At 43.4% G+C, this 16,674-nt stretch overlaps 1 protein-coding gene across 1 annotated transcript in view; it reads right to left on the bottom strand.

The window, feature by feature from the left end:
* Positions 1–326: 326 nt before the first annotated feature.
* The window catches only part of brip1 (BRCA1 interacting protein C-terminal helicase 1), a 148,360-nt gene continuing 132,012 nt past the window's right edge, over positions 327–16,674 (bottom strand). Inside the window, 5 exon segments of the mRNA XM_034168974.1 lie at positions 327–1,177; positions 1,179–1,816; positions 6,259–6,528; positions 6,730–6,812; positions 6,898–7,010. Of these exon segments, the coding sequence (XP_034024865.1) occupies positions 1,103–1,177; positions 1,179–1,816; positions 6,259–6,528; positions 6,730–6,812; positions 6,898–7,010 (1,179 nt within the window). The 3' untranslated portion in view covers positions 327–1,102.

Below are 16,674 nucleotides of genomic sequence, written 5' to 3'. Positions count from 1 at the left end.
ATTTTCAGATGTGTGTCTGATGGTGTTTTGGGTTCATGCTCCGCCCATCCTGACATGTCTCAGTCCTGGTTTTTTGAGTGAACAAAAAAAATCTGAAAAATCTTTGCTCATTTTTGAATGAACAAATGAGGTCTATATATATATATGAGGTATATATATATATATATATATATATATATATGCAAGTGGGCAATAGGGAAGTGTGGGAAGAGCTGCTTGGTGACCTGGACCCTGATAAGTGGGGGAAAATTGATCACAGCCTTAGAAGTTCATGTGTTCAACACTTTTCCCACTGCACCTAAACACTAGAAAAACATGAAATACTCTTTCAAAGATGGAAAAAAGTTTTAATGGTTTGTTAAAATGCACAGCCCATCAAAATAACTCTGTAATTACTCTCGTACAGTGTTAACATGGTTTTACAGCTAGAACAGCCTGATTAGCGTTAACGAGAAGAAAGCTAGCTCGCTATCATTGCTGATGCTAATGGACCAATAACAAGGTGTGATGAGGGCGACGGTGCGTAACGTAAACTCAGCAGAGACAAACGGCGGGAAACAGAGAAACGACCGAATTCAAAGACAAAGTTTAAATCAGGGATCAGGACTGAAACATGATCCTGACAAAACATCAGCAGACTGAGAAGAATCCAAAAAATGGTCTTGAGACAGACAGGCATCCTGTCCATGGTGACCCCGCCTCTCACCTGATGACTGCTGGGATAGGCTCCACCCGCTGTGGCCGCTGATTGGCATTAGCAGGTTCAGAAAAGGCATTAAGGGCTAATCTGCCCCCTGGTGGACAAACCTGTAAAATGTTTCTACTCAGTTGAATATAGTGTGTATTCGGTGTAATATTGCACAGTAAAACTAAAGAATGACATCAACGACGGCTGTCGGGGCGCAAACGGAGCCCGACCTCAGCCAACTGTAGATACCTGGTCCCCACAGAACTCCAGGTTCCAGTCAGAGCTTCAGGAACTCAGTGTGGTACGACACTCAGAGTATCAGAGCCAAAAAGAGAGACTCTGGAGTAAATCTGATACCAAGACCAGCTCACGGCATCCCGGTTCCTGCCCCCCGCACTCCCTGGATCCTGACTGTCAGTTAGCTGTTGGGATGGAAGGAGACCTCAGCCTGGACCTGGACAGTCTGTTGACCTTTGAGCTGCTCTGCTCACTGTCCTGATGTGTCTTTGTGTCCCTGTGATCTCTCGTCCTCCTGCCCGTTATCTTTTCTCGCTCTCTGCTCTGCATCCTTCTCCATCATCTTTTCGAGCTCTGCGCCGTCTGTTCGCACTAAAATGCTACTGTCCATCTGTCTGTCAAAGACGTCAGGCTGGTGTGACCCGAGCAGGTCATCTGACAGCCAGGCTGGACTCCCTGTCCTGAAGATCCTCCTAGAAGGTGACTCAGCCATCATCTCTTCATCTCCTTCACCCTCAAACAGCTCCGGGGTGAAGAAGGTGGTCTGGTCCTCATCGTCTTCATCTGGAGCGTCTCCTGAAGGAGACTGAGTCCCACAGCAGCCAGGGATCACTGCCGTAGACGGTTCCAGCTGATCTGGTTCCAATGTCACCTCAGTGAAGGTTTCTCCAGTCTCCTGCTGATGACTGGAATCCTCGTTCTTCTGGAGAATGGAGCTGTCCGGGTTCTCCTTGTCCTCAGCGGGTTCGTTTGTTTCCAAATTCTGCCTGCACTCAGCGGTTCCTTTGTCCTTAAAGATGGGCCTCCTCAGACAGGAGCTGAAGAGATGGACGAGGGGCTGAGATGAATGTTCTTGATCTGCTGATGGACCAGACTTCATCTTCACACCATCTACAGCAAGAACACAGAGTTTTCTACTGACAGGACAAAGATTCACAATGACCACATGACAAATGTTACTCACATTCCAAAGTCTTCAAAGGTGTCTGTTTTTCTATATGTCAGTCTGTTTTTTCTGTCTGTCTGTTTTTCAGCCAGTCTGTCTGTCTGTTTTTCAGCCAGTCTGCCAGTCTGTCTGTTTGTTTTTCTGTCTGTCTGCCTGTTTTTCTGTCTGTCTGTGTTTTTCAGCCAGTCTGCCTGTTTTTCTGTCTGTTTGTTTTTCTGTCTGCCAGTCTGTCTGTTTTTCTATATGTCTGTCTGTTTTTCTGTCCGTTTGTTTTTTTGTCTGCCAGTCTGTCTGTTTTTCTATATGTCAGTCTGCCTTTCTGCCTGTCTGTTTTTCTATATGTCAGTCTGCCAGTCTGTCTGTCTGTTTTTCAGCCAGTCTGCCAGTCTGTCTGTTTGTTTTTTTGTCTGCCTGTCTGTCTTTCAGCCAGTCTGCCAGTCTGTTTTTCTGTCTGCCTGTCTGTTTTTCTATATGTCAGTCTGTTTTTCAGCCAGTCTGCCAGTCTCTGTTTGCCTGTCTGTTTTTCTATATGTCAGTCTGTTTTTCAGCCAGTCTGCCAGTCTGTCTGTTTGTTTTTTTTGTCTGCCTGTCTGTCTTTCAGCCAGTCTGCCAGTCTCTGTTTTTCTGTCTGCCTGTCTGTTTTTCTATATGTCAGTCTGTTTTTCAGCCAGTCTGCCAGTCTCTGTTTTTCTGTCTGCCTGTCTGTTTTTCTATATGTCAGTCTGTTTTTCAGCCAGTCTGCCAGTCTCTGTTTGCCTGTCTGTTTTTCTATATGTCAGTCTGTTTTTCAGCCAGTCTGCCAGTCTCTGTTTTTCTGTCTGCCTGTCTGTTTTTCTATATGTCAGTCTGTTTTTCAGCCAGTCTGCCAGTCTCTGTTTTTCTGTCTGCCTGTCTGTTTTTCTATATGTCAGTCTGTTTTTCAGCCAGTCTGCCAGTCTCTGTTTGCCTGTCTGTTTTTCTATATGTCAGTCTGTTTTTCAGCCAGTCTGCCAGTCTCTGTTTGCCTGTCTGTTTTTCTATATGTCAGTCTGTTTTTCAGCCAGTCTGCCAGTCTCTGTTTGCCTGTCTGTTTTTCTATATGTCAGTCTGTTTTTCAGCCAGTCTGCCAGTCTCTGTTTGCCTGTCTGTTTTTCTATATGTCAGTCTGTTTTTCAGCCAGTCTGCCAGTCTCTGTTTGCCTCTGTTTTTCTATATGTCAGTCTGTTTTTCAGCCAGTCTGCCAGTCTCTGTTTGCCTGTCTGTTTTTCTATATGTCAGTCTGTTTTTCAGCCAGTCTGCCAGTCTGTCTGTTGGCCTGTCTGTTTTTCTATATGTCAGTCTGTTTTTCAGCCAGTCTGCCAGTCTGTCTGTTGTTCAGCCAGTCTGTCTGTTTTTCAGCCAGTCTGCCAGTCTGTCTGTTGTTCAGCCAGTCTGTCTGTTTTTCAGCCAGTCTGCCAGTCTGTCTGTTGTTCAGCCAGTCTGTCTGTTTTTCAGCCAGTCTGCCAGTCTGTCTGTTTGTTTTTTTGTCTGCCTGTCTGTCTTTCAGCCAGTCTGCCAGTCTCTGTTTTTCTGTCTGCCTGTTTTTCTATATGTCAGTCTGTTTTCAGACAGTCTGCCAGTCTCTGTTTGCCTCTGTTTTTCTATATGTCAGTCTGTTTTTCAGCCAGTCTGCCAGTCTGTCTGTTTGTTTTTTTGTCTGCCTGTCTGTCTTTCAGCCAGTCTGCCAGTCTCTGTTTTTCTGTCTGCCTGTCTGTTTTTCTATATGTCAGTCTGTTTTTCAGCCAGTCTGCCAGTCTCTGTCTGCCTGTCTGTTTTTCTATATGTCAGTCTGTTTTTCAGCCAGTCTGCCAGTCTGTCTGTTTTTCTATCAGTCTGTCTGTTCGTTCACTTGTTGTAACCAGATCCTTTGGTCGGTTTTCACCAAACATTTGGGTGAAAGGGCGAGCTTAGAACTGACCTTAAAGAGTTTGTTTTGGTAAAAACCAAGGGGTCAAAGTTCAATATTTCGATTCTCCTCACGGCTGGACACACCGAGCGTGACGTTGCCCTCAGTTGTCTCGAGGTAATAGGATTAATAAATGGAAAAGTTCTGAATGTGTTGAATGTTTGGTCTCCAAAGTAAAAGGTCAAATAATATCCACTGGATTCTGTGACATATGTTACCCCATAACAAGATAACTAAGCATGACACACCGTGCAAACTATTCCCTTTTTAAACCCTATTAACCAATAATTTGCATCACCTTTTACCAAAATTAGAGCAACTTTAACCTTTGACCTCTGTACAGACTGAAATGGACCTTTGCCACTATTCTTGTTTTTACCTCAGAACTCCAGAACATTTAGTCACAGATAATCTAAACTTTTTGGAATCTTTACGATCAGGCAAATAATGTGTCATAGTTTTCAATACGATTGGAGCATTTTTAAATTTTGACCCCTGTGAAATTCTTCAGTTGACCCCTACCTGGTCGCCATATTGAAAATTTAAGTGGCCCGTCTGCTTTTTCAAAAGTGTTAATGTCAAAGGAGTATTTGTGCTGAATTTGGTGGTTGTCTCACAATTTGAAAGATCGTCTGTAAATAATGTTATCTGCTAGTGGAGCTAATGTCACTGCGCTACTCGTACTTGCTTCGTAGTGCTAAAGGTGCCAACACTCAAATTAAATGACACTAAAATTTAACTCAATGGAAATACTGCAGGAAAGACTAGCTGTCACTCAAAGCGACCAGCTGCCATTCATTTTCAAACACAGAGGGTGTTTTACAGCAACAAGCGATAACTGGATGGGGCCAAAAAAGACAAGAAGTCTATTTTATGCAAATGCTGATCAATGTGAGATGGCAGCTGTCAATTCGAGTGAAGGCAATGTGATGTCCGGCGCTTGGTTGTGAGTTATATTTATAGCTTATAATAAAGTTTAGGTTTAAACTGGAAATCATCAAGCTTTAATTGCATTTCTTTTGTCATTGGAGTTTGATAAAAGGAATCACAGCCGTTTTTAAAATTTATATATCGGCAGATATATAAGATATATTATATTGTGGCTTTATTACTCATTAATATCAGCATCAGCCCCAAAAATTCATATTGGTCGGGCTCAAATGTCACCCTCCATACCTGTTGTCATGACGAGGGATTCTAGCTATAGAGACTAAAACGGTTTCTCATACCACGCCGTAAATATGTTTATTATACCCCTGTGGCCTATGGTGAGTGACTCCCTGTTGGAACCAGCCTCAAGTGGCCACTCAAGGAACTGCAAGATTTCATGCTTCGGGTGGGTCCACTCTGGTGGTCTGGATAAGTTTAAAAAAATATGTCCCATATTTTCTGAAATTAGTTGTCTATGAAATCATAAAGAAAGGTTTAAGATATTTTAATGCTATTTAAAGCCTTAACTATGCAACATGGAACAAGAGATTGTTTAATTTTCAAAAATACTGAAAAATTGCTGACATTTAAATAAACATAATTAATTTTAAACAAGAACAATCAGAGATTTCTGACGTCCGTCAATCCGGATCACCTCCAAAATTCAGTGGGGTCTTCCATGGCCTAATATCTTATCTGTGGTGCAAATTTGGTAATAATCGGTGAAGTAGTTTTGACATAATCCTTCAAAGACAATATAATGTGAATCTTGATCCAGAATCTGGATTCGGATCTGGATCCGCATCACCTCCAAAATTCTCCCATGGCCTAATATGTATCTGTGTTAAAAATTTCATCAAAATCTGTGCAGTAGTTTTGATGTAATCCTGCTAACAGACAGACAGACAGATGCAGGTGATGTTATTATGTCCCTGGTGGATGTAAAAAGAGCAGCCTTGGCAGCAGTACACACTCTAATGAGTGTCTTTGTGGTTAAATAATTGGTAAATGGACTGCATTTATACAGCGCTTTTCCATTTACATCAGACGCTCAAAATGCTTTACAATGATGCCTCACATTCACCCATTCACACAAACACACTCACTCACTGTCAGGCTGCTGCCATACAAGGCGCTAACTACACACTGGGAGCAACCCAGGGATTAAGGACCTTGCCCAAGGGCCCTTAGTGATTTTCTGTTCATGCTGGGATTTGAACCGAGGATCCTCAGGTCTCAAGCCCAACGCTTAACCACTAGACCATCACCTCCCTGGTTGATGGTACTTGATACACTAAATAAAGCATGGTCAGTGGTGTTAAGTATTAGACCATGAATGTAAAAAGCTTCTTCTGTTGTAGCTTTAAACATCACCTGACGTTCAAGAGGCCCGTTAATCGGCGACCTTACAGACAAAATTCACAAAATAAGATGATTCATGTCGTTTTCAGGCCTCGGGTACAACTCCAGAGCACGATTAACATCACGGCACCAAAAGCTCACCCCTTTAAAACCTCCATCAGTTCCACTCACCTGCTCGTGCTCTGGGTTCAGTTACGCTCAGACGATCAGGGGCAGTACCAAGTGGGCCATCTGAGTGGGCTGCCTGAGGGTCTGCAGTGTCAGATAGACTCCGCCCCACTGCAAGTGCTGTACAGGGACCGCTGGGAGGTGAGAGTGTCTGACTTCCTGCAGGAACCACGTCCCCCTTTTGCTGGGCCTGAGAGAACTCTACCAGGCTCTGCATGGCATCTGTGAAGGAGCCGTGGTGCCGGACCAGCTGACGGACCCATTTGGACAGTCCTGACAGACACACACACAGACAGACGCACGTCAGAGCGCAGACCCTAACCATTTCACCAAGAACTGTGGGTTCTGGGAACAAATCTCAAAACGTAATGCCACACAAATCCACACGGTCCAGAATCTGACAATGGATATCTACTGCCATCTAGTGTCCACATGAGGATACTGGACAGCTGGATGAAAAAGAGTTCTGGGTACCTGTGATGTACTTATTGGGATTATTCCTAAAACGGTCATCGACTAGGATCAAGGCCCCCCAGTCGTTCCTGTGGCGGATACACCTGCAACGATACGTTTGATACATTCAGAATAAATCTCACAGCACCAGACTGGACTCTTACAAGGAAGCTGCAGGTGCAAATTTACCTCCCCAGGGCCTGGTTCAGGGCTCGGTAGGCCTGAATCTCGTACCAACGATGGCCTGGGAGAAGACCCCTGGTCTTACAGTGCTGGTCGTTGTACTTCATCTTCAGTTCCACCTGAAACCACAAACACACTGAAGCAGCTTCCCCAAGTCTGAGGTGGAACAAGACACCATGAGACCAATGTTGATAACAAAGTTCTCCCAAAAAACACGCTGACTGAAGTTCCCAGTCACCATCCAACTGACTTCTGACTGACTCTGAATGCTAAGTACTGTATGTTAAAGTGTAGGTGACACGTCATGCCACGTTTTCATGGATATTTAAGACTAAAATTAAACGACAGTTTAAAATCTATCCTTTCCTGGTGTGCAGTTCATGAAGAGATAAATATTTGGATTTTGAACTGTGTGCCACTAAAAACCAGGAACTTCCCGGTGTGCCGACACTGGACAAGAAGGAGGAGGAAGTGGTGTCAGCTCTGGAACCATTATCTTAATTGTCCCATTAATTTATGGATTTTTACAGGCTACTGACAGCACCATGGTTCGGGTCGGAGCTGCACCATGTTTTCGGTGTCAGAACGGTTACTTTTCGCCGCCAGAATGGCAGGTGGAACACTTATATTGAGGAGCGCACACTTGCACAGTCCCTGGCTGCTCCACTCCACACGGAGACAAAACTGAGGATCTTCAGATTATTTTATTGTTTTCTGGATCACGGGATAATGTCGTCGTGTGCAGATTGAGATGTTATGAGCAGATGAGGCGCTGTGAGTCTTTTTCCTGCAGCGCAAAGCTGCTCTGTTAACAACACAGACTGGATCAATCAGCCGCAATAACTGATTACAGACGGCGCTGGAACCTGGAACCAAAGTCCAGTGTGTCAAATGGAGTTTTCTTCAACCAGAACAGAAAGAATTTAATTATTTTTCAGATGTGGTTTTGTAAAGGTGGATAAGTTTAAAGATGATCTCACTGAAACACACAGGTAAGAAGACTACAGTAGATATTTACGTCTTGTGCAAATGGTTTCAATATTTAATAATAACGTGGTCAAGAAGGAAAACAGTATTTGTTTTAAAAATAGCTGACATTTTCAGCCCCTCGTGTAATTTTTCAGATTTGAAATTGTTTCTAAAGGGAAAAAAATAAATTAAAAATTGCACACTCCCTCATCACTTTTTTCTGATGTTACAGATAGTAAAACTATTTTTTTTATTCAGTTGATTACGACCAAAGAGCTGGCAAAACACAAACAAACCAAAAAACAGTTTATCACCTCCACCCATGCCAAAATTGCCTGCATTATTTATTTGTTTTTTTTTTATAATAACCATTCTATGTTCTGAACTCTGCCGATATCGTCACTGTTGTCAGACTGAAGGTTTTCCTCCAAAGTTTATTGTCATCTAAATAAGGCTCTAACCCATAAATGCTGTGTCCCCACAGGTGCTCCAGAAACACCTTTAGACTGGACTAAAAAAACAAACAAACAACAACAACAACAACAAAAAAACACGTCCTTCAGACTGGACAAAAAACAAAACAAAACAAAAAAACATCCTCCAGACTGGACTTAAAAAAAAAAAAAAAAAAAAAAAAAAAGCTCCACACTATAAAAAAAAAACAAAAAAAACTCCACACTATAAAAAAGTCCTCCAGACTGGACTTTTTAAAAAAAGGTCCACACTATCAAAAACAAAACAAACAAACAAAAAACTCCACACTATAAAAAAGTCCTCCAGTTTGGACTTTTAAAAAAAGGTCCACACTATAAAAAACAAAACAGACAGACAAAAAAATCTCCACACTATTAAAAACAAACAAAAAAATGCTCCACACTATAAAAAAAGTCCTCCAGACTGGCCTTAAAAAAAGCTCCACACTATAAAAAAAAGTCCTCCAGACTGGCCTTAAAAAAAGCTCCACACTATAAAAAAAAGTCCTCCAGACTGGCCTTAAAAAAAAGCTCCACACTATAAAAAAAAGTCCTCCAGACTGGCCTTCAAAAAAGCTCCACACTATAAAAAACAAACAAACAAAAAAAAAAAAACTCCACAATATAAAAAAAAGTCCTCCAGACTGGCCTTAAAAAAAGCTCCACACTATAAAAAAAAGTCCTCCAGACTGGCCTTAAAAAAAGCTCCACACTATAAAAAAAAGTCCTCCAGACTGGCCTTAAAAAAAGCTCCACACTATAAAAAAAACAAACAAACAAAAAAAAAACTCCACAATATAAAAAAAGTCCACACTATATATATATATATATATATATATATATGTATATATATATATCTGTGTTTACTATTGATTTGGGTTTGAATCAGCAGGAGCCGTTCCGGTGATGACGTACCAACAATATAGCCGCGGCTGGGGGCTGAAATACTGTGCAGGCTTCAGACAGCTGTGGTTTATCCTTCAACTGTGCATTCATCAACTTTTATTGTTCAGGATTTATTAAAATATTAACATTTAATCATTTTTAGTGATTATTTGTGCACATTTTTTAGTGTCACCTACACTTTAAGGAGTATAAGTCGCTGTTTTTTTTCAATAGTCTGGGAGGTCCAGCAACTTGTACTGTGGTGCAACTTATATCCGACCATTATTTATATGAGCACTTCAAACTTTAGCAAATGCTTCGCTCGTTTACACAGCATCAAATCACTACATCACCTTCCCCAGTCCATGAGCAAGCACACTGATGATGGCGATAAGAAAAAAAACTTCTAAAAACTCCCTCAGGGGTTTATTGTTTTGTTACAACAGGAAGAAACCTGAAGCAAGTCAGACTCAGTGGAGGGAACCACCTGCTTTGGTCAAAGTAAGAAATAAAACAGAACAAATGACAGAATTCACACCAACTGATGGTTGAAAAGAGGCGGTTACCCAGAACTGTCTTTCTGGAAAAAAGTCAGATCTGCACCGAGTGGCTGAGTCAGTGCAATTAGTCCTCCACAACTGAAGATGGTACTGTACACACACATTGTGTGATTTGCAGATGTACTTTCACTCACTTGTGTGCCAATGGGCGTGTCCACCCTAAAATGAGGTGTGATCAGGCACAGTACAGAAAGCGTACCACAGACCACCAACATCCTGGTCTAAAGTCAATCAATCAATTCAATCAATTTTATTTATATAGCGCCAAATCACAACAAACAGTTGCCCCAAGGCGCTTTATATTGTAAGGCAAGGCCATACAATAATTACATAAAAACCCCAACGGTCAAAACGACCCCCTGTGAGCAAGCACTTGGAAAGAGTGGGAAGGAAAAACTCCCTTTTAACAGGAAGAAACCTCCAGCAGAACCAGGCTCAGGGAGGGGCAGTCTTCTGCTGGGACTGGTTGGGGCTGAGGGAGAGAACCAGGAAAAAGACATGCTGTGGAGGGGAGCAGAGATCAATCACTAATGATTAAATGCAGAGTGGTGCATACAGAGCAAAAAGAGAAAGAAACACTCAGTGCATCATGGGAACCCCCCAGCAGTCTAAGTCTATAGCAGCATAACTAAGGGATGGTTCAGGGTCACCTGATCCAGCCCTAACTATAAGCTTTTGTTGTGTGGGCCGCCAGAAGAGGAGGTACTGCTGGCCCACCACCAGAGGGCGCCCTGTCTGGAGTGCGGGCTCCAGGCACCAGAGGGCGCAGCCGCCTCACAGGAGCAGCCAGGGTGACAGCTGTCACGCATCACCTGCAACAGCTGTTACCAATCATCTGATCGGCAGGAGTATATCAGCAGGACGACGTCTCCACCTCTTTGCCGAGATATCGTTCTACCTGGAAGGTAACGTACCTCAGCTGACTGATTGACAGTGCTATTTTTGTGACTTTGTGCGTTGTAGTGTGGACTACTTTTCCAACGAGAGGTGGAGGTAGTTTTTCCTGCCGTACGGATTCCTGGGTGCAAACGCGCCCTCCTTTAATTGCTTTTTGTTCCTCGCCAGCAGTACCATGTCCGACACGCGGAGGCAGTGGCCACCTGGGAGTTCGGGACTTGGCGGCTCCAGTATTCCCGGGGTCTGGTGGCGGAGGAAATCGTGTGTGGTTCCGGTTCTGCTTTGGACAGGCGTCTCCTATCTTCGAGCCTGCCCACACGACACCTTTGTGAATTGACACCTGTCTATTGTTGTAATCTGTTGTATTTGTTGTGCACATTCACAACAGTAAAGTGTTGTTATTTGACCTACTCCATTGTCCGTTCATTTGCGCCCCCTGTTGTGGGTCCGTGTACCTACACTTTCCCAACAGCTTTAGCAAAAAGGAAAGTTTTAAGCTTAATCTTAAAAGTAGAGAGGGTGTCTGTCTCCCTGATCTGAATTGGGAGCTGGTTCCACAGGAGAGGAGCCTGAAAGCTGAAGGCTCTGCCTCCCATTCTACTCTTACAAACCCTAGGAACTACAAGTAAGCCTGCAGTCTGAGAGCGAATTGCTCTATTGGGGTGATATGGTACTATGAGGTCCCTAAGATAAGATGGGACCTGATTATTCAAAACCTTATAAGTAAGAAGAAGAATTTTAAATTCTATTCTAGAATTAACAGGAAGCCAATGAAGAGAGGCCAATATGGGTGAGATATGCTCTCTCCTTCTAGTCCCTGTCAGTACTCTAGCTGCAGCATTTTGAATTAACTGAAGGCTTTTCAGGGAACTTTTAGGACAACCTGATAATAATGAATTACAATAGTCCAGCCTAGAGGAAATAAATGCATGAATTAGTTTTTCAGCATCACTCTGAGACAAGACCTTTCTAATTTTAGAGATATTGCGTAAATGCAAAAAAGCAGTCCTACATATTTGTTTAATATGCGCTTTGAATGACATATCCTGATCAAAAATGACTCCAAGATTTCTCACAGTATTACTAGAGGTCAGGGTAATGCCATCCAGAGTAAGGATCTGGTTAGACACCATGTTTCTAAGATTTGTGGGACCAAGTCAATAACTTCAGTTTTATCTGAGTTTAAAAGCAGGAAATTAGAGGTCATCCATGTCTTTATGTCTGTAAGACAATCCTGCAGTTTAGCTAATTGGTGTGTGTCCTCTGGCTTCATGGATAGATAAAGCTGGGTATCATCTGCGTAACAATGAAAATTTAAGCAATGCCGTCTAATAATACTGCCTAAGGGAAGCATGTATAAAGTGAATAAAATTGGCCCTAGCACAGAACCTTGTGGAACTCCATAATTAACCTTAGTCTGTGAAGAAGATTCCCCATTTACATGAACAAATTGTAATCTATTAGATAAATATGATTCAAACCACCGCAGCGCAGTGCCTTTAATACCTATGGCATGCTCTAATCTCTGTAATAAAATTTTATGGTCAACAGTATCAAAAGCAGCACTGAGGTCTAACAGAACAAGCACAGAGATGAGTCCACTGTCTGAGGCCATAAGAAGATCATTTGTAACCTTCACTAATGCTGTTTATGTACTATGATGAATTCTAAAACCTGACTGAAACTCTTCAAATAGACCATTCCTCTGCAGATGATCAGTTAGCTGTTTTACAACTACCCTTTCAAGAATTTTTGAGAGAAAAGGAAGGTTGGAGATTGGCCTATAATTAGCTAAGACAGCTAGGTCAAGTGATGGCTTTTTAAGTAATGGTTTAATTACTGCCACCTTAAAAGCCTGTGGTACATAGCCAACTAATAAAGATAGATTGATCATATTTAAGATCGAAGCATTAAATAATGGTAGGGCTTCCTTGAGCAGCCTGGTAGGAATGGGGTCTAATAGACATGTTGATGGTTTGGATGAAGTAACTAATGAAAATAACTCAGACAGAACAATCTGAGAGAAAGAGTCTAACCAAATACCGGCATCACTGAAAGCAGCCAAAGATAACGATACGTCTTTGGGATGGTTATGAGTAATTTTTTCTCTAATAGTTAAAATTTTATTAGCAAAGAAAGTCATGAAGTCATTACTAGTTAAAGTTAAAGAATACTCGGCTCAATAGAGCTCTGACTCTTTGTCAGCCTGGCTACAGTGCTGAAAAGAAATCTGGGGTTGTTCTTATTTTCTTCAATTAGTGATGAGTAGTAAGATGTCCTAGCTTTACGGAGGGCTTTTTTTATAGAGCAACAGACTCTTTTTCCAGGCTAAGTGAAGATCTTCTAAATTAGTGAGACGCCATTTCCTCTCCAACTTACGGGTTATCTGCTTTAAGCTACGAGTTTATACCACGGAGTCAGGCACTTCTGATTTAAAGCTCTCTTTTTCAGAGGAGCTACAGCATCCAAAGTTGTCTTCAATGAGGATGTAAAACTACTGACGAGATACTCTATCTCACTTACAGAGTTTAGGTAGCTACTCTGCACTGTGTTGGTATATGGCATTAGAGAACATAAAGAAGGAATCATATCCTTAAACCTAGTTACAGCGCTTTCTGAAAGACTTCTAGTGTAATGAAACTTATTCCCCACTGCTGGGTAGTCCATCAGAGTAAATGTAAATGTTATTAAGAAATGATCAGACAGAAGGGAGTTTTCAGGGAATACTGTTAAGTCTTCAATTTCCATACCATAAGTCAGAACAAGATCTAAGATATGATTAAAGTGGTGGGTGGACTCATTTACATTTTGAGCAAAGCCAGTTGAGTCTAATAATAGATTAAATGCAGTGTTGAGGCTGTCATTCTCAGCATCTGTGTGGATGTTAAAATCGCCCACTATAATTATCTTATCTGAGCTAAGCACTAAGTCAGACAAAAGGTCTGAAAATTCACAGAGAAACTCACAGTAACGAGCAGGTGGACGATAGATAACAACAAATAAAACTGGTTTTTGGGACTTCCAATTTGGATGGACAAGACTAAGAGTCAAGCTTTCAAATGAATTAAAGCTCTGTCTGGGTTTTTGATTAATTAATAACCTGGAATGGAAGATTGCTGCTATTCCTCCACCTCGGCCCGTGCTACGAGCGTTCTGGCAGTTAGTGTGACTCGGGGGTGTTGACTCATTTAAACTAACATATTCATTCTGCTGTAACCAGGTACGAGAGCCCGCTCAGGGCTCGCCTGCCCGCCTCACCGGGTAAGTGAAAAACAATAAGAGTAGTGGTATTTCACCGGCGGCATACGAGAGACACCTCCCACTTATTCTACACCTCTCATGTCTCTTAAAGTCTGATTAAAGTTTGATATATTCAGATATGACTCACAGAGGCGGGTTCACGGCGTACGTACACGCTGCTTGAGAACACTGGGATGCACAGCGCATCAAAATACAACAAATCTGAACTGGAATAAAGTTTTAATCTAAATAAAACTTAGTGTTCTTCATCAGCTTCGGTGGTGAGGCATGGGAACGAGGAAGTGCACGATCTGTTGCACACACATCCATTTCTCACCAGAAACCCTCTCACATGTCATTTACGGAGTCCTTCGTGTCAACAGCAACGTGGCGCTCTTAAAGGGAATGACAGGTGGCAATCTGATTCATGTTACACCCAAAACACGCACACACACCCTGCAGACACAATGACCCAAACATACCTGAAATCTACAGCACCTCTGCAGGCTAACAACTGAAACATAAGTGAAAGAACAATAGATTTACAAACAGGTGTGCTTGGGACTCCGGCGAGTGCGGTTGCATCTCCTCCTCTCTCCTCTATCTCTGCTCCAACCTTCAAAGTCCCTACTTCACCAGGCTGTGAATTCTTCAAACTATATTGGATTAATCATGGAATTGATCAGCTGGTCTCTGAACACTACTGACACCATTTTTTTCTACAAAAAGATCAGGGCCGGGGGACCCTGCGTGCCCGGATGGAACTTACCCTGCGGGCTATGTTCTCGACACCTGGGAGACGTGGCGTGTCGCATGCTTTGCACCTTTCTCTGTGAAGGACGTCGAGGATTTATTCATATTTGGTTTCATAGTAGGAGTGCTGGTACTTATTGTCTTATGTGCTGCCCTGACCTACCGGAAGATTGGCAAGACGGCTGCCGCCAAAACCACAACCCCTCGCTTGTCCCTCATGATTAATGAGTTGGGCAAGGTGTTGTGTGGGCCGCCTGAAGAGGAGGTACTGCTGGCCCACCACCAGAGGGCGCCCTGCCTGAAGTGCGGGCTTCAGGCACGAGAGGGCGCTGCCGCCACGGACACAGCCGGGGGTGACAGCTGTCACTCATTATCTCTTGACAGCTGTCACCCATCTACTCTACATCATCTCACTCCATAAAGACCGGACATCATCTCCACCTCGTTGCTGAGATATCATCTACCTGTGAAGGTAATATCCTCAGCCAGAAACTAACTGTGTCCTAGACTGAATTCATTTTGCAGCTGCTTTCCTGTGGAGTGCCTTATCAGTGAGGTTGGCGTAATCCGCGACGGCTTCGCTTCACACCGCAACCAGATAAGTGTTTGACAGGAGCTGCACGAGTGTGTATTAGAGGTGGAGGTGACTTTCCACCTTCTGACTGTTTTTGTTACTGGGTGTGCACACACCCACGTCTCACTGTTTGTGCTCCTCGCCAGCAGTACCAGATCCGACAGTCGGGGACGGTGATCACCTGGGAATTCGGGACTTGGCGGCTCCAGTATTCACCGGGTTCTGTGGCGGTGGAAATCGTGTGGTTCCGGCTCTTCTCAGGACAGACGTCTTCTATCCTCGAGCCTGTGGAGCTGTGTCTGCATAAAAAATGAAAGCATCCATCCATTTTCATCTGTCAGCGCTGATTTCAACATTAACCTTTCAGAATTGACAAGTGAAAAGTTCAGTTGGTGTCTGACGGGTTGGCGTGTGGGACGGGCCGGTGAACGGGGCTCTAACCGCTTTTGACAGGTACCGTGTGTCCGCCCAAAGCAAACAAACACGGAACGGTGGCAGGTACAGCCTGTTCCAGAACACCCATCATGAAATGCCACTGTGACCTGCCCGCACATGAACAAACACCAGAGGACGTCCTGAAGGGAGCCGTGACGCTGGAGCGTGTTTGATCCCTCATCACCTGCCCCCAATCAAAGTATTGACACTGGGAGTTCTACGGGTAGACGGCTTCTGAGGACACGTCACACGTCTGCTAATCTATGAGACACCAGAGCAGTCAAAGAATCCACTTCTGAACCCACAACCTGAACAGAAAGGCCAGTAGCCCCGAGCTGCCGGTGTCATCTAAATCCAGTCACAGTCTGTTTCAGGAGTGGAGCAGTCGCATCCGAGCTCTGTCCCGTGTCACTGTCCAATCCAATATGACAGGTTGCATATGTGAAAAAGCCAATTCTGGCTGCTAGCAAATCTGTCCAACGTGCAAGAAACCACAGGCCAGACAGGATTAGTTAAAATGTCAACAGATCACCCGCCTGTTTCTGCCCGTGTCTGCACAGCTACCTGTTCATCCCTAAAAATATATATTTGACCAGCAGGCACGATTCGCCGCCGAGCGCATCTGTTCCAGCTGCACTTTGCACTGGTGCATGTGTTGCCTGTGTGTGCACGTCAGCGTGCACGCCACCGGCGGTCTGGGACATCTTGTGCCTGTCACTGAGATTGGTGAGCGCCTCGTCTGCCACGTGTGGGTGACAGCTGACTGACTCGTCTTTAGGACGGCCACCGAGCGCATGCACGCCGAGAATCAGAGCCACAGAAATGTGCACGTCACTTCTGATTACACACACACACACACACACACACACACACACAAAATGATGTTAATTAGCAGTCTGTATTACAAAGAGGAAAACTAAATTTCTGCTGTTTTTATGGAGGTCATCACTTGTTTATTTGTTTACTTAATAGAGAGAAACAATCAATATCACCATGA

This window comes from Thalassophryne amazonica, chromosome 4 (assembly GCF_902500255.1).
Source record: "Thalassophryne amazonica chromosome 4, fThaAma1.1, whole genome shotgun sequence".
Classification (NCBI taxonomy): domain Eukaryota; kingdom Metazoa; phylum Chordata; class Actinopteri; order Batrachoidiformes; family Batrachoididae; genus Thalassophryne; species Thalassophryne amazonica.
Note: the sequence above shows the minus strand (reverse complement) of the source record. Positions and strands in the feature narration are given on the sequence as shown.